We start from the raw sequence: 26,048 nt of genomic DNA, 5'->3' as shown, positions 1-26,048 counted from the left end.
CATGGTGCAAGGAACCTGATGGTGGGACTCAATCCTAGGACCCTGAGATCGTGACCTGAGCTGAAGGCAGATGTTTAACCGACTGAGCCACTCAGGCATCCCAAGACTTCTTTATTTAAAAATTTTTTTTTTTTTTTAAAGATTTTATTTATTTGTCAGTGACAGAGGGAGAGCGAGCGAGCACAGGCAGACAGAGGCAGAGGGAGAAGCAGGCTCCCCGCCAAGCAAGGAGCCCGATGTGGGACTCGATCCCAGGATGCTGGGATCATGACCTGAGCCGAAGGCAGCCGCTTAACCAACTGAGCCACCCAGGCGTCCCAAGACTTCTTTATTTTAGAGGGAGAACGTGAAGGGTTGGGGGGGAGGGGTGGTAGAAAGAATCCTTTTTTTTTTTTTTTAAGATTTTATTTATTTATTTGACAGAGATCACAAGTAGGCAGAGAAGCAGGCAGAGAGAGAGGAGGAAGCAAGCTCCCTGCTGAGCAGAGAGCCCGATGTGGGGCTCGATCCCAGGACCCTGGGATCATGGCCTGAGCCGAAGGCAGAGGCCCAACCACTGAGCCACCCAGGTGCCTCGAAGGCACAGGCTTTAACCCACTGAGCCACCCAGGCGCCCCAGGAGAGACTCTCTGCTGAGCAAGGAGCCCAGCGTGGCCCTTGATCCCAGGACCCCAAGATCATGACCTGAGGTGATATCAAGAGTCAGATGCCCAACCGACTAAGCCACCCAGGCACCCCTGTTAGAGATGTTCTAAGAGTAAGTTAAACACAACCACACGTGTGTGGCAGCTTCAAACACGTATGCGTGGGCTCCTTCCTCTGAGCTGTGCTGGAGACTAAGGACAGTCAAAAGTTTTCATTTTGAGTGGGGCACCAGTATGGCTGTCTTGGACAAAGCCTGGAGCTGGGCAGGAGTTCTTGTAAACTGGGGAGGGACCACTACAGGCCTGGTGAGCAGGTCCGTTCCCCACCCTTCTCCATGTGGGGTCTGGAGGTGGTCAGGGGGTCAGGACTCTCGGGGTAATCCTTAGCCTTCTAGTGCCAACTTCTTCCCTTCTGGCATGTTGGACTATAAACTTGGGCCTTTGTTGACCACTTTTCAGAGGATCTGTGAGGGTGATGGTCTGGGGGTTCAGAGCTGGGCTCCTTTCCTTCTCTTGGTATTCTCACTGTGCAGGCAAATAAGAGGTGCTTGGGACTGGGCAGGGTGGCCTCCTAGGGTGAGGCTGTTTCTTGAACGATGGGTCATCTTGGCGATGAGGAGAGGGGCCAAGCCATAGCCGCATCAGGTGCCGTGGGCCACCCCTAGCAGGTGCCTTTCTCACCTGCCACTAGTGTTCAACCCACTGAGTTGGGTTGTCCTTTGGCTGTGGTAGGTGAACCTGAGCGCCAGAGGGGTGCAGGCAGGCGAGAGGACTGTTTCCAAAGTCCCACATTCCATGCATGTGTTGATGCTGATAAGGGCAGCAGGGCTGGCTTAGCTGCTTTGGGCAGGAGGGGACTTTGACTTCATGCCCCCAGCAGGCAGCAAGCTTGCACATCCTGTTTCCTGCAGCACCCCTCCCCCACCTCACCCTCTGACCACCTCTGCAGGGCCAGCACTCCAGGGGGCCCACAGCGTACAGAGGCCCAGCTTGTTCCCAGAGCGTTGCCAGCTCTGAGTAAGCAGGCCTTCGGAGGTCTTTCCAGAGTTTCTGTTAGTCCTGCTGCCTCTTAGAGTATTTGGTGAACAAATGTGATTTTGGGAAGAATGCGTCTCTGCCTCATTTTCCTTGCCTATAAAATGTGTTGTTAGAAATATTTGAGCTAGTGCATATCAGCTGTTTGCAGAGTGACTTGCAGACCTCTGGGGTCCCCAAGACCCTTTTCATAGTACTTAGAAGGGACGGGCCTTTGTTCTGTGCAAAGCCATGGTGGGTGGTACACATCACCCAGAGTTGTGTTCTCCACTGGTGGTGTTCAGACAGAGACGGCCAGTGTTACTGAACGTCCTAGGGAGGCAGTACAGATGACTGAGGAGTAAATCTAGACCCTGGGGTACATGTCTTTTTAGCATTAGTGACAAAATGGGGAGTATGCATGACTCATGTGAAGCAGAACCATTGTCTCCAGAAAGCCCTTCACATCTGCTTGGGCTCTACTCTGAACTAGCTGCTTTTTCTCACGAGAGGTTGTTTTCAGTTGAAAGAACGACTGACAGACAAGGTGTGGTTATTCAGACTTGGAGAATTTACCCAGACATTTTGTCAGATGCGGGTGGTGAGCTTTGCCACTTCAAGGAAAACAACTGACAGTGTGTGTTGCTGGTGCTAGAACCCTCACGGGAAGATGAGTTTTGGAAAACTCCGCTCCATCACTGTGAGCCTGACTTAGCCTTCACTGGTGAGATCAGCGGTGATACTAACACATGGAGTTTTTTGGTGTCCTATAATGAAATGTGATGACATTTGGAAGATCTGATCAACTCAGTGAACCAAAATTTTCCAGATGACCAGTGCTTGATGTTGCACAACCTTGCGTGGTTAGGAGTGCAGCCTAGACCAGTGGATTTTTGCATAACTTAATGTAAGATAGTCATGGATACGATTTCAGAATCTCGATGGCAAATTATTTATTTATTTATTTATTTATTTTTAGATTTGAAAAATCTGTTTGAGAGGCCAAGCATGAGTGGTGGGGATGGGGGCGGGGGCGGGATGCAGAAGGGGAGAGAGAAGCAGACTCCCTGTTTAGCGTGGGATCTGATGGGAGCTGGATCCCAGGACCCTGAGATCATGACCTAAGCTGAAGGCGACATTTAACTGATGGAGCTAACCAGGCGTCCCTCCGTTGTAACTTTTGAAAGACCACCACTTGTTAAATTTCAGTGTAATGTCAATGAAGAAGGGCCACACTTAGCTGAAAGGATTATTAAAATACTCCTCTCTTCTGGGGCGCCTGGGTGGCTCAGTGGTTTAAGGCCTCTGCCTTCAGCTCAGGTCGTGATCCCAGCCTCCTGGGATCAAGCCCCGCATCGGGCTCTCTGCTCCGCGGGGAGCCAGCTTCCCTTCCTCTCTCTCTCTGCCTGACTCTCTGCCTACTTGTGATCTCTGTCTGTCTAATAAATAAACAAAATCTTAAAAAAAAATACTCCTCTCTTCTATCTGTGTAAAGAGACACTTTTTCAGACTTGAATCAAAACCACATATCCTAATAGACGAAGTATAGAAACAGTTACGAGAATCTAGCCGCTTCTGGGACGCCTGGGTGGCTCAGTCGGTTAAGTCTGCTTTCAGTTCGAGTTATGGTCCCAGAGTCCTGGGATTGAGTTCTGCATTGGGCTCTCTGGTTGGCGAGGAGCCTGCTTTTCTCTCTGCCTCCTGTCCCCCTGCTTGTGCATGCTTTCTCACTTTGATAGATAACTCTTTAAAAACAAAAAAATTTTAAAAAGCAACTGAGAGAATGTAGCCACTTCTATTAAGCCAGATGTTAAAGAGATTTAAAATGTAAAATGGGCGCCTGGGTGGCTCAGTCGTTAACCATCTGCCTTCAACTCTGGTCACCATCCCAGAGTCCTGGGATCAAGCCCCACATTAGGCTCCCTGCTCCTTGGGGGGCCTGCTTCTTCCTCTCCCACTCCCCCTGCTTGTATTCCCCTCTCTAGCTGTCTCTCTGTCAATTAAATAAATGAAATCTTAAAAAAAAAAGATAAATGCAAAAATGTAAAACTCTTCTCAATTTTTTTTTAATTTTGGGATTTCCCCCCCATAAAAAATGGTATTTATGTTAATGGTTTTTTGTTGTTGTTTTGTTTCTAATTTTTTTTTTTTAAAGATTTTATTTATTTATTTGACAGAGCTCACAAGCAGGCAGAGAGAGAGGGGGAAGCAGGCTCCCTGCCAAGCAGAGTGCCGAATGCGGGGCTCAGTCCCAGGACCATGAGATCACGACCTGAGCTGAAGGCAGAGGCTTAACCTACTGAGCCACCCAGGCGCCCCTCTAATTTAATTTTTTTTTTTTAAGAATTCATTTATTTGGGGTGCTTGGGTGGCTTAGTTGTTAAGCATCTGCTTTTGCCTTCAGTCATGATTCCAGGGTCCTGGTATTGAGCCCAGAATTGGGCTCCCTGCTCAACAGGAAGCCTGCTTCTTCCTCTCCCACTACCCCTGCTTGTGTTCCCTCTCTCGCTCTGTCTCTGTCTGTCAAATAAATAAATAAAATCTTAAAGAGTGAGGGTGAGAGGGGAGCTGGGGAGGGAGAGAGAGAAGTAGACTTCTGCTGAGCAGAGAGCAGATGTGGGATTCTGAGATCATGACCTGAGCTAAAGTTGGACGCTTAACTGACTGAGCCACCCAGGCGCCCTGTTTTTAATTTTTAAGTGATCTCTGCACCCAGCTTGAGGTTCTAACTCACAACCCTGAGATCAGGAGTCACATGCTCTACTGTCTGAGCCAGTCAGGCACCACCAACATGGGTTTCTTACTGCTGTTTTAAGTCAAGTTACTGTTTTAATTACCAGGTTGTCTGATGTGCTAAATAGAGCAGTAACATGGGCTATATAAACTGCATGAAAGTTTGTTGGACATCCTAAGTTTGAGGAAAGTGATCAACAGTTTCAAAGTGCTTGAGGGGAGAGTGCTGGGCAGCCTTCTTCCTTTCTCATGACCCCGTCTTCACTGCCTGCTTCTCCTCTCACATATTATCCGCTCTCTTTGCACTGCTCCTGCCTGGCTGGCATTTGCTCACCTTAATAGACCATGTACAGGGCCTGTTCCATGCCCAGTGCCACTGTGGCTGTGGGCTGGTGGGACACAGGGTCCCTCACCTTGGGAGCCTGGTTGGGCCTCGTTGTGGGCTGAGGCAGAGGGGAAGTACACAGAGGGAAGCAGCTGGGCAGCTGGTGCTGACATGGGGTCCTGGGAGAAATGCAGGGCTGGCTTCGCAGGGGAGGGGCACTCGGCCATGACGGTGGACCAGATTTTCTGTAGAAGCACCGTGCAGGCCCGGCTGGAGTGTGGACTTTATCCAGGCATCGGGAATGCATTGAAAGCTTTAAGCAGGGGAGTGACTGGATGAGACCAGTGTTTGAGAAAGATAACTCAGGGTTGATTGGACTCTGAATTGGAGTAGAGGCTGCAGAGGGGAGATGTGTGCTAGACTTCCGTATTTTCCCTTAGAGTGGTGATGACTGCCCTTCCTCCCCTCTAGTCCTTTGGAGGGTTCCTGGGATTTCCCTCCTGTTGGGTGAGGCATGCCTGTCCTCCCAGGTGTGGAGGCCCTTGCTTCTGTTGCTTTCTACTTACTGGGACAGAGTGATAGTTTCTGGGCTTCTCCCATGGGACTGAACCCTCTGAAGCCTTTCTTGGCATCTTGTTGCGATGTTTGCCTAGCTGTGTGGCCGGCCCTGCAGTGGTTGGGGGCGGGGGGCGTGTCTCTGGGTCAAGGGATGTGAGGGATGTTCAAGTGAGTGTCACACAGCTTTAGTCTCTGGCACCGCTCCCTGTTTTCTGGGGGCTCCTGCACAAAGCATGCCAGCTTCCTCGGTTGACTTGAAAATTGTGCTCCGGGTTATTTACAAACATGGTTAACGAGAGTATAAATTACCTGTGCACACATGCAGGTGCAGTGGGCAACATGCGCCCCGGCTTCCCCCACCCATGTAAGAAGTGGCCCCTGGGGGCGCCTGGGTAGCTCAGTGGGTTGGGCCTCTGCCTTCCGCTCGGGTCATGATTTCAGGGTCCTGGGATTGAGCCCCACATCAGGCTCTCTGCTCAGCGGGGAGCCTGCTTCTCCTGTTCTCTCTGCCTGCCTCTCTGCCTACTTGTGATCTCTCTCTCTCTGTCAAATAAGTAAGTAAAATCTTAAAAAAAAAAAAAAAAAAAAGTGGCCCCTGGACACCCACCTGTGCTGCTCCCTAGTTCCCTGCCTCCCTCCAGGAATCACTACTCTTCTGAATTGAGGGTTAACCATTCCCTAGCTTTTCTTTGTCGCCTCCCTGGGCTTGTCGGGATCCTTGAACAGCGGGTGGCTGGGTTTGGTCTGGTTTGGCCAGGTTTGGCCAAGTCTGCCCTTTGTGCTCTCAGAATCAGCCACTAATCTCTATTTTGAGATTCATTGAAGTGCTGGGGATAGCCGTGGTTTCTGCCATCCTGTCCCCTCTTGGAGTGGTCCAAGGTGGTGCTGTCCTCCATTTCATCGTCCAGCCTGCTAGCGGGGGGTTCTGGAGTTTTCAGGGGAGGGTCTTTGTTGGCTTCTGAGGAGCCCTATTTTCACCACACGGCTGGCTCCACTTCTCCAGCCAGATACATGCCTGTTCAGTTTGTTTTCTGTTTCTGAAGCTGGTTTCGTAATGCTACACAGTCCTCCCAGTACCACCGAGACTCCATTTGAAAAGTAGAGGGACACTAGGAGTGTTTTCCTCAAGTCCGGGTGGATCTCTGTCCGGTTCCCTTTCTGAGCTGTTGGCCTCTCCTCTGTTAGACCCTTCAAGATACCCGCTGGGCATGTGAGACCTCTTCTGTGAGATGCCACACCTGGAGGCTTTTCAGACACAGGGACATAGAGGGTGAGGTTTTCTATGGAAGTTCCCTAATTTTATCCTTAAAAATGGCTTCTTAAAAACAACTGGGTGCCTATGATGTTTCTACTCAACATTTTTTTTTTTTTTTTTTTTTTTTGCTTTTTTCATCTTTGATCTTTGGCTGTAGTTCCTTGAGCCATTTGTTTGAGAGTTGGGGGGTTTGCTATCACTGGAGCCAAGGGGGCTTGTCCCTCGGTGCAGCAGCCCCCTTAGACCCCCTATTCCGGATGGCCTCGTCTGGTTTCTCCTTGGCTTCCTTCCTTTGACGTGCCCAGCTGGCTGCTCTGGGACCCGCTCAGGCGTTGGTGGAAATGTATCCTGTTTGTACCTCACTTGCCACTCTGAATTTTCTCTTCTCTTCTGGGCTTGCTTGATATTGGAACTTCTCTCTGTAGAAGTACCAGCTAGCAGGTTGTTGTTATTTTGGGTGCCAGACACTGATTTTTTTTTTTTTTTTTAAGATTATTTATTTATTTATCTGACACACAGAACAAGTAGGGGGAGCAGCAGAGGGAGAAACAGGCTCCCTGCAGGGCTCAATCTCAGGACCCCGAGATCATGACTGGAACCGAAGGCAGATGCTCAACCGACTAAGCCGCCCAGGCTCCCTGAGACACTGATTTTTATGGGGTTTCTAGGTTTTCTGTAGGTTCCTGGCTGGTCTGCGGAGTTCTCTGTTCCAAGATGGACATTCCATTCTGAGTGTGGCCATTTTGTCCTGTCAGTGCTCTGCTGCTGCTGCTGCTGCTTTTTTTTTTTTTTTTTTAAAGAGTTTATTTATTTATTTGACAGAGAGCACAAGTAGGCAGAGAGGCAGGCAGAGGGAGAGGGGGGAGAAGCAGGCCCCCTCCTGAGCAGAGAGCCTGATGAGGGACTCGATCCTAGGACTCTGGGATCATGACCTGAGCTGAAGGCAGAGGCTTAACCCACGGAGCCACTCAGGTGCCCCAGTGCTCTGCTTCTTGTCATGTGATTATTATTATTAGTTGGTGGTTCAGGGAGATTATTTCCTGACCTGGGTCTACTTGCTAATGAGGACCAAGACTGGGCCCTGCTCCCCATCCTGAATGTTTCTGTGCCCTGTATCATATTCAGGTACATCGTATAGAGGCAACTCGTGCAGTTGTGGGTTCTTTACAGATGACATACTTGTGTAACCAGTGTCCAGAATGAGAAATACAACCCCAGGCCCCCCTTGTGAGTTCGTTGAGTCACCTGTCTTCCCCCGCTCCTCGCCCTTGGATTTGTGCTGCCTGCTTTCCAATTTACATGAATGGAATCACATCACATAGTCTCTTTTGGGCCTGGCTTCTTTGGTCAGCAGTATGCTCAAGAGACTTGTCTACGTGCGTGTAAATCGAACTATGTGACCTCGCCAACAAAATTAGCTATTTTTAACCTATAAAAGGCACATTTGTATGGTCCTGTGCATATGGTCAGTTGTGCTCATGGCTGGCTAACAGCCTCAGTACCTTCAGCTCTCCCCTGTCTGGTAGGTGTTGGGCTCCTGTGAGCAGGGCTGCTGTGTACATGCTTGCCTGGGTTTTGGTGTATACCTTGGAATGCATTTTCTGGACCACAAGGTTTGCATGTTTTCATTCTAAAATATTACCTTTCTCTTTCCTCCTTGGGAAATAATTCTTTTAGTTTTCAGCCAGCTAATTGAAGCTTCATCTTTACTGTCTGGCATCAGGTTTTGTTTTTCTCTAATTCCCCTTTTGGGTGCTGTCGCTGTTACCCTGGCCAGGAGGGTCATGTTGTGTCATGGGGCAGGGCAGTGTTTCTTGCCGGCTTGCCTTGAGAATTCTGACTGGCCTGCAGCAGCCATGTGGGTGAAGGGTTGTCAGCTGCCCTTTCTTGGGAAGGACTGCCCTACATTGGGAGGTGTTTCTTCCTGCCCCCTGCTTTCTTAAAGTATTTATTTGGGGACGACTGGGTGGCTCAGTCACTTAAGCTTCTGCCTTCAGCTCAGGTTATGATCCCAGTGTCCTGGGATTGGGGCGCATGTGGAGCTCCCTGCTCACCAGGGAGTCTGCTTCTCCCTCTGCCTCTCTCTCTCTCTCTCTCTCTCTCAAATAAGTAAAAACAAAACAAAACCCCTTAAGATTTATTTGTTTATGTTTGAGAGAGAGAGAGAGAGAGAGCACGCGCCCACCAGCACGAGGCAGGGAGGAGCAGAGGGGGAGGGAGAGAATCTTAAGCAGACTCTGTGCTCAGTCTGGAGCCGGAAATGGGAGCCTCAATGACCGTGAGATCACAACCTGAGCCAAAATCAGGAGTCAGACGTTTAACTGATTGCGCCATCCTGGTGCCCCTCTTCCTGGTTTTTGGTCATGAAATATTTTAATATTTTTTTGTATGACATCACAGTGATAGAAGATGGTAGGAGTTTGGGTTAGTTTTGTTTTGCTTTAATTGTTTTAAGAGTCCTTAGTTGGCATAAGAAATTGTTAATTGCTAGGATTGATTTTGAAATTGTGGAGTTGGAGTTTCTTTACAGGAGCCCTGGGAGGGCAGTTGTAGCACTGTGACTCAGCGGTGACTCCGCTCTCTGCCTCTGGGACTTCGTTATCTCATCTGAAGGGTGTCCCCCGGGGCAGGTGAGATACTATGATAGTCTCCTGCAGCGAGCTACCCAGGCTTTCCAGGTGCCCTTTTAGCTCCTTGCAGGTGGAATTTCCACCTCTTTACCGCTGTGCCGTGCTGCTGGTCTCCTCCCTTGAGGGCTCTGCCTGCCTCCCAAACCCAGCGCCCCCTGCCTTTGGCCACATCCTGTCTCTGCAGATGCCTGGTAACCAGGCTCCACCTCTGTCTCACATTCCAGGTCCACCGTTGCTGTTTGTTTTTATTTTATTTATTTATTTTGTTGTTTAGTTTAAAAGGTTTTATTTATTTGAGAGAAAGAGTGTGCACGCATCACAAGTGGGGAGAGGGGCAGAGGGAGAAGCAGACACCCGACTGAATGGGGAGCCCTAGATGGGGCTCAGTCCCAGGATCCTGAGATTGTGACATGAGCTGAAGTTGAGTGCTCAACTGACTAAGCCATCCAGGTGCTCCCGAGTTCCATCATTTTTATTAATCACTCTGGGCTCGTTTATCTGGGAAACGATTTCTTCCCTTTGGGCTCTATCTACCTCTAAACACCTAGCGGCTGAGCATTTACTGCTTGGAGAGCATTGGGCTCTTGGGGCAGTAGAGAGCTTAGAACCCACCTTAGCGCTTCCCAGACCTGAATGTGCGTGCGAGTCCTGTGAGGTTAGGATGCCAGTTCTGGTTTGAGGTCTGGAGTGAGGCCTGGGCAGCTGTGCTTCCTGCGAGAGCCAGGGTGGGGTTGCTGTAGCTGTCCCTGTGCTGTGCCCTGTGATGAGCCAGACCTCGGGGAGCTAGGGCTCAGGGCTGGGGCCTCTCTGCCTTCTGACTGAAGTAGCTTCTGGGTTTTCCCTGGTTCCTTGCCTGATGGGAGTGGCAGATATCCCCTGCTCTGCTCTCCTGTTGGCCGACCCTCCCCGTGGGTGCTTCATTGCCTCCAGGCTCCTGCCCTGTTGTTGCCAGATAGCCTCTCACCAGTAGCTCAGGCCCTTCCCAAGGAGAGGGCAGTGTGGGGGAGAGTCTGGAAGTGAGCATAGATTTTGTAGTAATAATCATAATTTTTTTTTAAGATTTTATTTATTTATTTGACAGAGAGAGAGTGAGAGAGGAACACAAGCAGGGGGAATGGGAGAGGGAGAAGCAGGCCTCCCCCTGAGCAGGGACCCCGACGTGGGATTCGATCCCAGAACCCTGGGATCATGACCTGAGCTGAAGGCAGACACTTAACCACTGAGCCATGCAGGTGCCCCTGTAATAATCATAATCTTAAACTGCTATTCCCCTTCTTTAGAGTAGCGCTCACCTGCCTCTCCCCAGTGGCATTTATGGCTTGGCCTGGCTGGGTACACTTGCAAGACCTCGCCCTCTGGTGGCACCCTGCCCTGTGCCTTTTCTGGTGCCAGGTAACCCAGTCCAGTTGCAGGCCCCCAAGGCCATCTTGGCCTTGCTTCTGGTTGGCTCCAAAGCCAGGAGTGATGGGAGGGAGAAGACCCAAGGCTGCCCTGGAGAAGCAAGGTTTGCTGGCTGTGCAGTGTTCGGCTTCCTGCCAGGGTTCTCCTCACACCAGCCCTCTCTCATGGTGTTGGGTTACCCAGGAGCTGGCCCACCCCTCAGGTGGGTGTTGCACAAGATGAAGGTGGTCAACCCTGGCCCATAACGGGCAGCATGGGGTCTTCTGTGGGGCATGAAGCAATTTCAGGACAGACTTAGAGTCTGGCTGGGGTGGATACACCTTCCCTTGCTGTTCAGAGTGAGCCGGTGGGTGGGCAGCAGGGCTGGCCTGAGGGGCAGAGAAGGATGCCAGCGCTGGGTCCCTGATGATTATATCACCAGTGCACTGAGTGAAACCCAAATGTTTATTTCGTAGAAGCTGCGTTTAGGGAGGGCTGGGCTCCTGGCATTTGGAGAGCCTGTTGCTTTCCAGGAGGATGGTCTGGGAGAAGAGCCAGGAGCTGCTGGCTGGCATCCAGGTCTGGGCTAGATTACACGGCTGGGCTTGCCCAGAGCACTGAGTCCCACCCACCATCAGCCAGTGCCTGGAGGGACAGGCCAGAGAGGTCATGGAGGCCAGGGATGTTCTCAGAAGAACAGCAGGCACAGCCTGGGCACCCAGAGTAGCCTGCTTGCTGGAGGTGGGGGGGGCCCCTTGTCACTTGAAGCCCCAATCTTCTCAGTAGTCTCAGGCGATGAAGGAGCTGGGGTGACCTTATACACTGAGGTAAGGAGAATGCAGCCACCTGAGGCCCTGCTGTGATGGGCAGGTGGGTGGTGGTGGGCAGGGGGAGATGAGGGTGGAGCTGGAGACCAAGACCCTCTTTCTGACGCATGGAGGGGTGTGCTTCTCTAAGTGGCGTCTCTGTCCCTGCCAAGGAATGGGAGGTGTGTGGTCCGTGGGGTAGGGAGGGTCTGACATCAGCTTTGGACCAGGCTTTGAGTCCTCATTCTGCTGCCTGCTTGCTCTTGTGACCTTGTGCAAGCTCCTTAACCCCCAGTGCTTATCTGTCCCTGGAGGTGGAGATAACACCTCAGTCTTCCCCAGAGGGTGGACTGAGGCAGGGTGTGGTGCTGCCTGGGTGGGTCGGTAAAGGGGAGAGAGGCTCCCAGGGAAGGGGATGGAAAGACTTGGTGGAGGAATACAGAGAAGACAGATGTAGAGGGAGCGCCTGGGTGGCTCAGTTGGTTGAGCAGCCGATTCTTTTTTTTTTTTTTTTTTTTAAAGATTTTATTTATTTATTTGAGAGAGAGAGCATGAGCGAGGAGAAGGTCAGAGAGAGAAGCAGACTCCCCGTGGAGCTGGGAGCCAGATGCGGGACTCGATCCCCTGACTCCAGGATCACGACCTGAGCCAAAGGCAGTCGTCCAACCAACTGAGCCACCCAGGCGTCCCGAGCAGCCGATTCTTGACTTCAGTTCAGGTCATGCTCTTAGGGTCGTGAGATGGAGCCCCAACCCCGGGCTCTATGCTCAGCAGGGAGTGTGCTTGAGATTCTCTCTCTCCCCCACTCCCCACTTTCTCTCTCTCAAAAAAAAAAAAAAAAAATAGAGAAGAGGGATGTACAATAGGACTCCAGGCCATTGGGCCAGGAGAATGCAGTCCTGGGCTTCTGGCCACACAGGGCTAGTTGGTGGCTTGGGGGCTGGACCATGGGCTCTGGGCCTCAGGTTCTTCTGGATCCTGCTTGTACCTTCCAGGTTGTCTCTGCCATGCCCTCAAGCTGTTCTTTGGAAGCTTGGGTGGGGCCAGGCCTTCAAGGGAGAGGTACTTGTTAGGGCCATACCTGGAGTACCAGGTGACCGTTCAGGTCAGCTGTGACTAAGGGGCCATGCTGACCTCAGGTTCAGGCTTGGGGGCACAGTAGCCAGCGTGTTTAGGACCCTCTCTGACACAGAAGAGCTGCCCTGTGGATGTGGAAGCTGTCTTATGGTTGGCTGTACCTTGCCCAGCACCGCCCCTCTGCTTGGCATGCTTTGTGTCTCCCACCTGGCAGTGGAGCTCTGGCTGGGTGATGGGTAGCCCAAGATTCCTGTGTCACCATTACTTCTGGCAGGCGTTTCTTCGGAGGAGGTCCTTAAGGAGATAAGGTCCTGTTGGGTGCTTTGGAGTGGGCCCCCCACATAGCTCCAAGACTCCTGTGGGAAGTCCTGCTCAAGATAGGGAGGGCCACTAGAGAGGGAGGTGGGATAGCGAAAGTGTCTAGGAGATCTGGGTAAAGAAGCTGGCCCAGGGAGGGGAGGCAGGTGGGCCCCCTTTCCCTGTCCTTCACCTTCCTAGGGTCCACCCTTCTGGTTGGGAGGAAGGTGGAGAAGTTTTGTGATACTGGGGTCAAGGTGCCCACAGTTGCCTCTGGAGTGGGGAGGGGTGCTTGTTCCTGTTTGTAGGAGGCTAGACATGGGGTAGAAAGGACAGCATTTTTTCTGGAGCATACTGCTCGGGAGAGTCAGGAGCGCACCCTATGCCACCAGACCTTGGGATTGGCTCCTAGGTGTGGGGTGGGATGGGGGGTGGGGTGGAACACGCTACTCTGTTTCCAGGAGGGATGCAGGCCCCATAGAGGTGAGGCTGTCAGTCTGGTCACCAGAGGGCACCACTGGAGGTTGAATGACCAGAACAGTTACCTTTTATTTCCCCTTGATTTTTAAGTAATCTCTACACCCAACGTGGGGCTTAAACTCATGACCCTGAGATCAGTAGTCCCCTGCTCTTCCCACTGAGCCAGCCAGGTGCCCTGGAACAGAGCAGTTTTGAATGCCCAGGCCTCCTGGAGCCCAGGCTCTGGATACGGTGGGTGTCCACACTAAGTCGGGGCAGTTCCCATCAGATACGTGGTTGGAATTGTTCTCCTGGGCTCTCTGCTTAAGCAAAGATCACTTTAATTTTATGTAACTCTTTTTTTTTTTTTTTTTTTTAAGATTTTATTTATTTGTTTTGGTGGCGGGAGGAACACAAGCGGGCTGAGGGAGAGGAGAGTGAAAGACTCTCAAGTAGTCTTCACGCCAAGCATGGCATGGAGCCTGACTAGCTTGATCTTACGCCCCTGAGATCATGACCTGAGCGGAAGTCAAGAGTCAGATACCCAACTGACTGAGCCACCTGCCCCAAAGATCACTTTGGTTTTAAAACCACCTCTCATGGCATTTAAAAGGCTGGGCCAGAGCATGCTTTGCTTTTTGTGCGATGCTAGGAAAAGAGGCCCGGAGGTTGGCCCCATTCTAGCCTTCCCATGAGCCCTTGAAGCTTTGTAGACTGCCTGGGATCATGGGCAAGTGTGGCTCCTTATAGGGCACTGTTCCAGGAGGCCATGGGTCTGTGCCTCTGCCATCCTCATTGGCCTTTCGGCTGGGGTGTTTTGGGGGGACAGGGTGGAGTCCTCTTAGGAGTATCCTTGGCCTTGGGCTTTGACTACCTGTTGAAGACCCACAAGGGCTGCCAGGCCAGCATGGAACCAGGAGGGACACACAGATTTGGTCCTATTGTGACCACTCTGCCCTTGAGAGTTTCTTCCTGTGTGCCCAGGCTACGTGAGTGTTAGCTGGTCGGGAGCTGCTGAGAAGGGCATGTCTTGTGGAAACCACTGTTCTTTATCTCTTTGTTGGAATTTTTTTCACTATGAGGCAAAATTTATATGCAACTTGGTTTGATACCCAGATGCACGTAACCCCTTGAATTTTGACCAGCGAGACATCCGCCGTAACCCAAACTCCTACCAAGATAATAGAGCCATGTGCAGCCCAGAAAGTTCCTCATGCTCCTTCCCAAACAGTGTTCACCTCACCCTCTACAGGGTCTCCTAATTTTGTTCTTCCATGGACTAGTTCAGCCTTTTCTAGAGCTTCAAATAAATGGGATTGTGCATCTGTACTGTTGCGTGTAAGGTTTTCTTCACTTAATGTCACAATTTTGAGATTTAACCATATTTGTGCATCAGTTCTACTCTTTTCCCCCAGGATTTTAAAAGTAATACAAGATTATTTTTAATTCTGAATATTACAGAAACTTAACAGTTTTCCTGTACTTCTACGCCACACTCTCAGTGATAATCTCATTTATTGATTGGGCGTTTGTGCTGCCAAGATCTTTCTTTCCATAGGATGGCGTTTCCTGGTCGGGCCTTTCATGCCTATAGTTGAGGAGGTAGACAGGTGCAGGGAGCTCGGCCAGCCGTCCCGGCTCAGCTCTGTGGGCCTGGCCTTCGCTCGGTGGGTGTGTGTTTTAAAAGTCTGGGGTGTCTGGGTCCTGGACCTGCCCTCACCCTCAGAGTGTGTGTTGGGGGGGACGCACCTCTGGCTTTTCTGTGGCAGGGACTTGGAGAGGGAGAGAAGGACACGAGAATTCAGCAGAGACCTGTGTGGTTCTCTGTGTAGTAGCCCAGCTGGATAGGTAGTCCATTTTGTAAACAATGACCTGGGAAGGGAATCCAGGTGTTACAGCCAGGTCTGTCTGTTCATTCTCCCTAGCTTCTGTATTCACAAGAAGCCGGAGCTGGCCTTCCCCAGGGACTGTGTTCCTGCTGCCCTTCCCTGGGGTCAGCCTAGCTAGGGTCTTACCCTGCCCCCCCCCCCCAATGGGCTAGGTCTCTGCCTCAGAGGAGGACCTGATGATCCCGTTGTCCTAGATCCTGGGCTCCTTGGAGCCAGCGCTCCAGTGCGCAACGGTTCTGAGCTGGGTGTGGATCCTCGTGGCTGATAGGCACGCTGCCTGGGCCTGCTGCCAGGGGGCTGCTGGGTGCCAGGAGCTGGTGCCAGGCGGTGTCCTTATCCCAGCCCGTGGGCTCCTGCCAGGGCTGGGCACCAAGCCCCTGTACCCAGTGGGGCACTGCGCTGCCAGTTTATGGGGCCAGCCCCCACAGTCCAATTTCTAGTTACCGGACACCCTGCCTCCCTCCCTGGGTCTGTGGTTTCTCAGGCATTGGCTCCTCTTGCTCCTATACCTGGTGTTGAGCTATAGGGCAGAGGATTCCCTGCTGTTACTCTTCTGGGAAGAAAAGAGCAATGTTTTGTAGGGGTCCTGGCCTCGCAGCAGTGGGGCGACCCCTCCCCTGTGGGGAGGTTAACATTTTGTGACTTATAGAATGTGGCAGGGGTGGCCCACGTGTGGCCTGGCCTGGGGTGGGAGGCAGGTATGGTGGCATCCTGCTGCCTGTGAACTCCCAGCAGGCAGCCCTGCTGTGGCCCCACCCGTGGAGGGCACCTGGAAGGCCCCTCTGCCCTGTCCTGTGGAGTCCCTGTGGGGAAACTGGGCCCCAGGCTGTCTGATCCAACCTGAAAGACCTTGGTTAGTCACCCTGCCTTCCAGTGGCTGGTGAAGTGGGTGGCAAGGCTGAAGCAGTGGGAACCTGTGGAAGCCCCGGAGTCCTATTCTGCTCTCTCTTTGCATGGTGTTCGGTGGTTGTGGGCCTGATCTCTGACGAAGGCAGGTAATCCCTAGCTGCGGGGTCTGGTACGGGCTAAACCAGGGGCCACTGTGTGGACCCTGTGCCCCGGCAGGGATTGGGTTGCCCTGAGATCTGGTGGGGAGTGGGCAAGGGGGCACAGGGCCGTGTGGCGGGCATCTGGTCGGCTCGAATGCATTGCTGTGGCTCCCTGTTCATTTTTCAGGGTTGCTCTCACCAATGCTAAGGTGGTCTCTGCCCCCCACCCCTTCCTAGCCTGAGTTCTACTCTGTCCTGCTGGCCACCTCGCTACCTCTGGTGTCACCTGGCAGGAGAGCCCGAACTCTCTACGTAGGCAAGGGATCTGGGCCTTCATTAAATGCAGACGCAGATGCTCTCAGGCCTCTGGACCACTGGGGCTGGTTCTGCTGCCATCTGGGTCATGAGGGGGATCCTGGACCAACCACTCACCCCCCCCCACTTCCCCATACCCTCGGGCCGCCCCAGGAGAAGAGAGCTGTGCTAGGGGCCAGAGAGACAGCTGGCAGGCTGGAGCTGAGGCCTCCCAGCCACCCCGCACCCCGGGTCTGGTCACATTCCTGAGGGACCTGCTGAGCCTCCCTGGCCCTGGGGGTGGGGGAAGGGCAGGCAGGGATGGGCTCCAGGCTGCTGCAGGCCTCCGCCCCCACCCTTGGCTCCATTCCAAGGGAGCCCAGGCTAGCCCATTGGGGTGCAAAAAGCCAGAACCTCAGGATCACCCTCTCTGGGACCTGTGTCTCTGGGGTGGGTGGGGGGCAGAAGGAGACCCTTCGCATCTGGCGGCAGCTGCCAGCAGCTTTGGCAGGCTGGTATTGAAAGGCCTGGCCTGCAGAAACTCCTGTGAGGGGAGGCCATGTGGTCAGACTGGGCCAGGCAGGAGGGGGCTGGGCCCTCTGGGCAGGGAGCGGGTGGCGGGAGCGGATCAGGAAGGGAAGGAGGCAGGAGAGCCAGAAGCGGTTGAGACTGGTTCTTATAAATAGCCTATTGCACTAGTGCCTCCAATTTTGACCTTTTGTTATGTAAATGTAGCCAGCCTGAGAAGGGCCTTGCCCAGGCCTCCTGCCACCCTGCCTGCCTGCCAGGAATTATGTGCCTGCCACCAGCTCCCCTACAGGCCTAGGTAGCCCTTAGAGTGCCCTAAGTCTCCTGGGTGGGAGGACAGTGTCAGCCCTGCTGAGCTCTCCAGACCTGTGACCTTCCCTGCCACTGGGCCTGACTGTTGCTGGGCACTGTGGCTGCTGTCCCCTGCCTGGCTGCCCCTGGTGTCTCAGCCACAGAGACCCCAGATCTTCCTGGGATGGAGGGCTCTAGGACCACCAGGTGCCTTCCCTTCACTGTCCCTCCTACCCTCCCTTGTCTGTCTGTCTGGGTGACTCTGTCCCATCTTCTCCTCCCCAGGTGACCAGGCATTGATGCACCCCCAGGGAGGCCACGCGCTCAAGGAGGCCACCCCCGCTGGCTGCTGCTCACATGGTTTCTGGGCCCCTGGCACTCCGGTAGGCTGGGTAGGGGGTACTGGCAGGATGGAGGGAGCGGGGGATCTTGGGGGAGGGCTAGCTGGACCGCCCTCGTAGCCCTGCAGTTCTCAGCCTGGTCCTTTGTGTGCACAGTGTTCGGTAGTGTGGAGGGGAGGCTGGGGCCCACGGCCCACGGCCCTCAGCCTGCAGAGGAGGGGCTGCTTTGGCTCACAGGCTCTTGGAGAATGGGACCTCCTGCCCTTGGCTTGTCCTCTTGCCAGCCTGGGAGTACCACGTATCCTGAGTGCTGGTGGGGCTGACACTGCCATTTCCCTGAGGCTGGGTGTCCCATCCAGTGTGGAAACTGTGCATCGGACTCTTTGTCCTGCCTGGCTTGCTGAGGGGGCAGGGAGCAGGAGAGGGTAGGTTCCCTCAGGACCCAGGCTCTATCTAGCCTCTGAGCCTGCTATCTAGCATCAGGCCCTGAGTGCTAGCTTGCAGCTGTGTCTACCCATGTGTGTTCACAGTGAGTTCCGAGGGTGCCTTTGGGGTGTATGTGGGTATTAGGGTTTTTCTCTGTCTTTGCAAATAAGGGCAGGCAACGGGGCGTGGGAAGTGTTTGTGTTACAGGAAGACAGGGAGGGTGTGATCTCTCTAGACTGCCCCAAGGGAGGCAGGACTGGGCTGGGTACACTGGTAGTGGCAGAGGGGGTCCCAGTGGGGCAAGGCTCTGAGCAGTCACTTTCAGAGATTGAGCCCTGAGCCAGAGGACCTGAAAGCACCCTTGGGAGGGTGCATGTCCCCTGAGGGGCTGGAGGGAGTAGGGAGCCACACCTTTGTGCCTCAGGTCCCGCTGCTCATTTGGGTGGGTGCCTGGTCAGAGCACCCCACTCTCAGTGACCCACGTGCATGCTGTTAGCCCACCTGTACGGTTCCCGTGGGGGTCAGAGGCCTCTCTCTGTTTATTAATGACGTCAGTTAGTGTCTGTGCTGGTCTGGCAAGGCCAGCTGGCTGCCTTTCCCAGGGGCCCGGTGGTGCCAGGGGCTTGGTCAGGCCCGCTTTTCTGCTCAGCATCTAGAGACCCAGGCTGGGGTGCTCAGGTCCCTCCTGGGGGGTGAGGCGCTTGTGGGATGGAAGCAGGCACTGGCACGGGACTGCGGCTAGACCACAGTGTCTGCAGGCAGGACTGTGACGTTGGCAAATCCGAAAGCTTGGGAAGCCACTAGGGTTTGAGAAGCACCCAGGGCAGGGTAGAGGTCACAGGTGGAGGCTGCTTATTTGATTTGGCCCAAGTGGTATTTAAGGAAAAAGGACCTTTATTTGGCATTGGGAGGATTAACCTGAAAATCTCAGTTTCTAGCTTGTCCTAAACTTTGGGAAGTTTATACCCATGTGAGAAGTGAGCCCACCTGGGAACTTCTCACCTCAGTCCTTTACTGCTTCCCAGCACCTCATGGTCCACTGCTTGTCATTTTTGAGTCCCCTGTGGGCTCGCGGCCAACTTCCTTAGCGTGGAGACGGTGCCCTGGGCTATGGAGCCCAAGTTACATCCCATTTTCTCTGCTCAGCATCACGTGACCATTGTCCTCTGCTTCTGTATACATGGGACCAGAGCCCATGACCTCTTTGGGCAGCATGAGTTCCCATGTGGTAGTGTGAGTTCCCTCCCTGGGTCCCATGCACAGTGAGTACCCCCCCCCCCGCCCCCGCACCGAGCACCACCACAGCCCCACCCTGTCAGCCCTTGCCTAGGGCTCCCGGGTGGCTAATGCCCGTGCACCTACTCTTGCTTGCAGGTGGTACGCGTGGGCGGGGCGTGGGGACATGGGGCCCGACATGGAGCTGCCCAGCCACTCCAAGCAGCTCCTGCTGCAGCTGAACCAGCAGAGGACGAAGGGCTTCCTGTGTGATGTCATCATCATGGTGGAGAACTCCATCTTCCGCGCCCACAAGAATGTCCTGGCCGCCAGCAGCATCTACTTCAAGTCCCTGGTCCTGCATGACAACCTCATCAACCTGGACACAGACATGGTCAGCTCCACGGTGTTCCAGCAGATTCTGGACTTCATCTACACGGGCAAGCTGCTGCCCAGCGACCAGCCAGCCGAGCCCAACTTCAGCACTCTCCTCACTGCCGCCAGCTACCTCCAGCTGCCCGAGTTGGCAGCGCTCTGCCGTCGTAAACTCAAGCGAGCCGGCAAGCCCTTTGGCTCTGGACGGGTGGGCGCCTCCGGCATGGGAAGGCCACCCCGCAACCAGCGGCTTTCCACGGCCTCTGTCATCCAGGCACGGTATCCAGCGCTTGTGGACGGACGCAAGGGGGCCCACGCCCCCCAGGAGCTCCCCCAGGCCAAAGGCTCTGATGATGAGCTCTTCCTCGGAGGCTCCAGCCAGGAAGGTGTCCATGGCCTGGGTCGGGCCGTCTGTCCAGCCAGCGGGGAGGCCGGCTTAGGCAGCTGCAGCACCAATGGGAGTAGCGGGGGCTGTGAGCAGGAGCTGGGCCTGGACCTGTCGAAGAAGAGCCCACCCCTGCCCCCTGCCACCCCTGGTCCTCCCCTGACCCCTGACGACCCGGCCCAGCTGAGTGACAGTCAGCACGGCTCGCCTCTCTCAGCCTCCGCCCCTCCTGTTGCCAACAGTGCCTCTTACGCTGAGCTGGGGGGCACCCCTAATGAGCCCATGGATCTGGAGGGGGCCGAGGACAACCACCTGAGCCTGCTGGAGGGGCCCGGTGGGCAGCCCCGGAAGAGCCTACGGCACTCAGCCCGCAAGAAGGAGTGGAGCAAGAAGGAGCCCAGGGTGGGGTCCCCCTTTGAGCGGAGGGAAGCGGGGCCCAAGGGCCCCTGCCCGGGGGAAGAGGGCGAGGGGCTAGGCGACAGGGTTCCCAATGGCATCCTGGCCAGCAGCGTTGGAGGGGGCGGCCCCAGTGGGCCCTACACGGAGCCCCCGTACCCCTGCAAGGAGGAGGAAGAGAACGGCAAGGACGGGAGTGAGGACAGTGGGCAGAGCGGGAGTGAGGGGGGCAGTGGCCATGCTGGCACGCACTACATGTACCGGCAGGAGGGCTATGAGACCGTGTCCTATGGGGACAACCTGTATGTGTGCATCCCCTGCGCCAAAGGCTTCCCCAGCTCCGAGCAGCTCAATGCCCACGTGGAGACACACACGGAGGAGGAGCTGTTCATCAAGGAGGAGGGTGCCTACGAGACGGGCAGCGGGGGTGCCGAGGAGGAGGCCGAGGACCTGTCGGCACCCAGCGCGGCCTATGCAGCTGAGCCCCGGCCCTTCAAGTGCTCGGTGTGTGAGAAGACCTACAAGGACCCGGCCACGCTGCGGCAGCACGAGAAGACGCACTGGCTGACGCGGCCCTTCCCCTGCAACATCTGCGGCAAGATGTTCACGCAGCGCGGCACCATGACGCGCCACATGCGCAGCCACCTGGGCCTCAAGCCGTTCGCCTGTGATGAGTGCGGCATGCGCTTCACGCGCCAGTACCGCCTCACCGAGCACATGCGTGTGCACTCGGGTGAGAAGCCCTACGAGTGCCAGCTCTGCGGGGGCAAATTCACCCAGCAGCGCAACCTCATCAGCCATCTGCGCATGCACACCTCCCCCTCCTAGAAGCCAAAGACCCTTCTCCCCGGCCTGAGGCTGCCCTCCGCAGACCTGCCCTCGGGAGCCCACCGAAGGAAGGAAGACGCGTGGAGGCCGGGCGGGAGGGGCTGGGACCCCCAAGTCCCCTGGGGATGGCTCCTGGTGGCACCTGCAGCCAGCCCCCCCCCACACCCAGAGCTTTAATGGACAGTCTGTACAAGGGCAGCGAGAGGAGGGAAGCTGATGGGCCCGAGTTCCGAGTGCGCATTGCTGGCGTGCAGTCTACCTCCCGATTCCACCCCGGCTCCCCGGGAGGGCCGCTGCAGAGTCTGGGGGAGTGGGTCACAGGGGTCTCGCTGGGACCTGGCCCCCTTCCCGCAGGCCGGGTCCGAGCAGGGGGCCATGGGGCCTCCCTCCGCTGGGGAGGAGCAGGGCTGTCCCGTGGCCAGGGGTGCTATCTGTGTGCGTGCACGAGTGCTTGTCTGTGTGCGGGCCACCCTGGCTCTTCGGGGAGTGGTGCTGGAGGGAATAGGACAGAGCCCTCCTTCCTTGAGCCAGGGGTCACTGCTCACTGGCGCTGGGACAGTCAGGGGGCCCCCGCCGCCTACCTCTCCACAGCTAAAGAGCCCTCTGGGCCTATGTTGCTGTTATTCCTACTGATCTGTTCCTTTTTTCTTTTTGAATTTTGTTTTTTAAACCAAAACCAACAAGAGTTTATTTTCCTCCCGGCCCCTCGGGGCTGAGCCTGGGTCTGCAGACTGAATGTACAGGGGCAGCTGCCCCTCCCGCCCCCGCCCGGCTGAGGGCTGAGGGGCGCCCACCCCTCCAGGCCCCAGAAGCCCTTCTTGGCCAAAGGCTTCCCTGGGCCCCGAGCCCTGCCTCGGCTGCCTCAGGAGAGAGAGTGATTTTCCTGTAGTTTCTGAGGAATATTCTTTGTTTAGAGGTACTTCTTTTTTATTAAGAGAAAAACCAGTGTAACGTTTATGTGAATGTTGGAACTGGAAGGTCTGGGATTTGTGGGGGGAGGGGGGGAGGCTGGATTCGATGCCAGAGCCGTCGGTACTCTTCTTTATCATTTTGTGTGTGTGTGTGTGTGTGTGTACGTGTGTATGTATGTATGTATGTATGTAGTGTGTGTGGCGCATGTGGACAGATATTGAGCTTTCCTTCCTTCCTTACCGATAAAGGTGGAGAGACTTCTGACCTTTTGCTACCTCTTGAATCCACAAGAACAGTATGTTGGTGGCTGGCAGCTGAGGCCATGACACTTGTTTTCCTCCTGTCAGTGCGCACAGGAAGAGGTGCGTTTGAGTGAGCTGGGCTTACCCTCCTGGGCACCGCCCCCCCATCCCCACTTCCACCCCCAGCACTCTCAGAGAAGGGCTCTGCTCCCTGGAGCATACCAATTGCCATGTCCACCCTGTGGGTGTTCTGAGTGTGTTGCTGTGCATCAGGGAGCCTGTGTGTGCCCCTGATCTGGGCCTGGGGGGCGGGGGGGTGGTGCTCCAGCCGCGTGGGAGAGCAGGCCGTGGGGCCTCACCGCTGGAGCCAGCTACTTGGAGCTCCTTTGCCGGGGCCAGGATGAAGTGGAAGTGAGCCCCCCCCATCCTGTCCCTTGGGAGAGCAGCAGGCCAGTGCAGAGGCATGGAGGGACACTGACCAAAGTGATGTAAACCCCCACCCCCACCCCAGGGGACAGGGAGGAGGCCTGCCCTGCTTTGGCATCTTCTTGGGGCAGTCTTGGCTGCTCTGGCAAGAGGCTGGATGCCATTAGTTGGCTAAGCCCTGTCTGGAGTCCCCACCCCTCACCCCTCAACGTGGGGTTTCTCTCTCAGCCTCAGGACCCTTCTGTGGGCTAGGGGTCAGGCTCACAAGCCAGACCAAGGTCGCTGTGGTTGGCCCCACTATCTTTGGCTGACTGGAGCCACACGGCTGGGCCAGCAGCTGAATCTTCATTTTGCTTCATGCTTTGCTTTTCTTTCTTTCTTTTTTTTTTTTTTTCCCTTTCTACTCTTAAGTTCAGACCAAAAAATTTCCAGAGTCATCCTTTACCCTCAACTCCTCCAGAGTCCCTCCAGCTGAAAACAGCCTGAGTTTAGGGACCCAAATGGTGCAGGGTGTGTTTTGCAAGTGAGGGCTCCTGGCTGAGCCCATCTCAAGGTGCCCCAAGCCCCAAGTTGGGTCTTACTCCCTCTGGGTGGGAAGGGAGCACTGGGCCCAGGGTCTCGTGTTCCCAGAAGTCAGGTGGGGGGGGTGGGCAGGGTTCTTTCCAGGTCTCTGCCCTCCCAACCCCACCCCACTCCGTCAGCACTTAAGCCACATGACACAAAGTCTGTACAGCACGGGAGTTGTACGCATGCCTGTGTGTGGCCTCTTGGGCCGTGGGCGGCTGCATCCATGAGGTGACCCGTGAGAGCAGGTGATTGATTTGCAGAGCTTCAGGGACTGGGCGCAAGGGCCCCTCACTCAACGACGTTCGTGTGACATAGTATTGTACCCACCTGAGTATTGTATCGAGCTTTTTCTGTATTTTAACAAGAAAGCAAAACACTAGTTTCCTATTTAAGATTTTAAGGGTTTGTGGGGAGGGGTGGGACTAATTAACACAACACTTGGTTTTGTTTTCTTTTTCCTTTGATTTCATGTGGAGTGTGTGCTTGGGAGTGTGTGCGTGGACATGTGTTAAGAGCCTCACAAGGAAATTAGGCCGTTGGAGGCCAAGGGCGGCTTACAGTTCTCTGCTTTAGTCACTTAATTCCTGAATGTTTCGGAGAAACAGGAAACAGAAAATAGCAGATGTCATGTAGGAAAGAGGATAAACAAAACAAAAAAAAAAAAAAAGAAAAAAAGAAAAAAAAAAAAGCTCATACCCAAATTCACAAAACCTATTTTTTAAACCAAAGCACATTTTGAATGAGTATGGAACCTCAATGGGCTCAGAAAAAAAGATACTAATATATTTATCTCATTGTTTACATAAACTTTTACAGTTTCAGACCTCAGCAGCTGTAAGGCCAGTCCCAGTGAATCCCCACCTTCCACTGGAGGCCCTTCTGAGTCGGCTCATGGGCAGAGGGGCTGCTGTGGGGCTGGCGCCGGCATGGAGCCCCCTGCCGGATTTACCTAAGCCCTCCTCCCCAGCCCCAGGCCTCTCAAAGCCCAGCTGGCACCAAAGAGCTTGGGCCGGTGCTGACCGGTCTCCAGGCCTCCTGGCCGGACCGTGGAGGTCCTGGCCAGCTGGCATAGCACGGGGTGGCCGTCGGCTCTGGCCTCAGGACCTGAGTCTGGGCTAGGGCCCTGGGTGGAGGGTCACCCCCCACCTCCCCCGCTCTGCCTGCGACCCTCCGGGGTGGGTTGATGTGAGGGTCCCTATCAAGCCAAAAAGCCCCGGGACCTTTGCACAGCTCCGTTGACTCCAGTGGGTCCCCACTCCCAGGGGACACCCCTACCCCCACCCAGCAGTGGGGGCGGGGGCGGGCTTACTGGGCTGGTCCTTACCAACACAGACGGTGCAAACACTCTGAACAGTGTTGTTTTTGTATCAATATGTTTGTGCAGTGATGAATGTATTTATTTCTCAGACTTGGGGTGAGTGAGCGGATGGCTCCGCCACCGCTCGCTCCCGCCAGACCGAGCCACCGCAAGGGCTCCTCCAGGATTGCAAAAAAGGTAAAAAAGAAAAGACGAACCTTTAAGCAAATAAGAATCTCAGAGACTCGCAGCATAGCCATACACCTCAGCCTGTGAAATGAACAATCTGGATGCAGACGGACTTTGGAACCTCACGCAGCCATGTGTGTATTTCACGTTCGTCACCACTTGGGGGAGCTGGGCTGTCCCGCTGTACCCCTACCCCCACCCTGTCAGTATTCACTGGACTGGCCCACGTGCAGGAGTGCGATCTGGGCTGGGCTGGCTGGGCAGGCAGACCCTACTGCCCTCCCCACAGCTGTCCTTGAATGGGGGAGGCCTGGGCAGCCAGGAGGGCAGGGCTCAGGGAAAAGTTGGCTGCATCCGTCCGCCCCCTAGGAAGGGGGGCAGAAGCAGAGGCACTAGGCCTCCAAAGAACAGACAAGGGATCTAAGCCCTGCTGTGCCCCTCAAAGGGACCAAGGCCCTTGCTCTTCCCCAGAGTCACACTGGGGCAGATGTTACTGAACCTGTGAATCCAGTGCCAGGAGTGATGGGGTGGAGAGGGACCTAACCGGAGCCTCAGTGTGACATTCCAGTCGGGGGGTGGATGTGCGCTGTGGGAATTGAGGCTGCCCAGGACCCCCTTCCTAGGACCCCCCCCCAGCTTCAGTCACCACTTTAATTTTTCTACCGAGAACCCATCCCCCTACCTCACCTTGCTATTTATTGCTGTAATTTATTGACCTCAAAAATGCTGCATAACAGACCTCACTTGGGGCAGGGAGGATCCCCAGGGCTCCCCCCCTCCACTTGGCGGGGCCCCGTGGGGCCAGGTGCTGAGGGGAACCTCTCTGTATCCCGCCCATCACTTGTTTCCCCCTTCCCCCTTGGGGGGACCCCAGGTTGGGCACCTGCCCATTCGCAAATACCTCGAGAGGGAGGGGGAGGGATGGGATTATAGCTGTTTTGTTTAATCAAAACTGGAAGAGGGATCACGACCTACTCTCTTCCCTTCCCAGAAGGGGGAGGGACACCGTGATCGCACTCCTGTACTGGCCACCGCCGCTGTCAGTCATCATATCGAGCTCACTTCCTTTGAGAGTTTGGATAAATTCAGGTCAGAGCTGCAGGTATGCAGCCCTCAAGTGTCATAGAAAAGCAATTCACCGACGACTGATCTCTCCATTCAGAAGCGTGCAGTCTTAATGTACAGTGATGAGAAACTGTTATTTTATGATCTTTTCATTAAAAGCTTGATTGAAAACTTCTTTCTGTGGGGCTTCTGTGTTCTCTGGTGGTTCTCGCTAA

The 26,048-nt window shown here is 54.7% G+C and overlaps 1 protein-coding gene across 3 annotated transcripts in view; it reads left to right on the top strand.

Annotated features, from left to right (window-relative positions):
- Positions 1-22,472, top strand: part of HIC2 (HIC ZBTB transcriptional repressor 2) — a 29,683-nt gene extending 7,211 nt beyond the window's left edge. For 2 of the 3 annotated variants that reach the window (XM_032875969.1, XM_032875971.1), the window contains exons 2-3: positions 17,455-17,552; positions 19,311-22,472. In XM_032875969.1, the coding sequence (XP_032731860.1) occupies positions 17,527-17,552; positions 19,311-21,135 (1,851 nt within the window). In that variant the 5' untranslated portion in view covers positions 17,455-17,526 and the 3' untranslated portion in view covers positions 21,136-22,472. Of the gene's footprint in view, positions 1-8,949; positions 9,160-17,454; positions 17,553-19,310 lie in introns of those variants that run through there. The other variant, XM_032875970.1, reaches the window with a different exon arrangement.
- Positions 22,473-26,048: the final 3,576 nt, after the last annotated feature.

This window comes from Lontra canadensis, unplaced genomic scaffold (genome assembly GCF_010015895.1).
Source record: "Lontra canadensis isolate GAN:19392208 unplaced genomic scaffold, GSC_riverotter_1.0 scaffold57, whole genome shotgun sequence".
NCBI lineage: Eukaryota > Metazoa > Chordata > Mammalia > Carnivora > Mustelidae > Lontra > Lontra canadensis.
The sequence above is the reverse complement of the archived record's forward strand: the minus strand, read 5'-3'. Positions and strand labels throughout refer to the sequence as shown.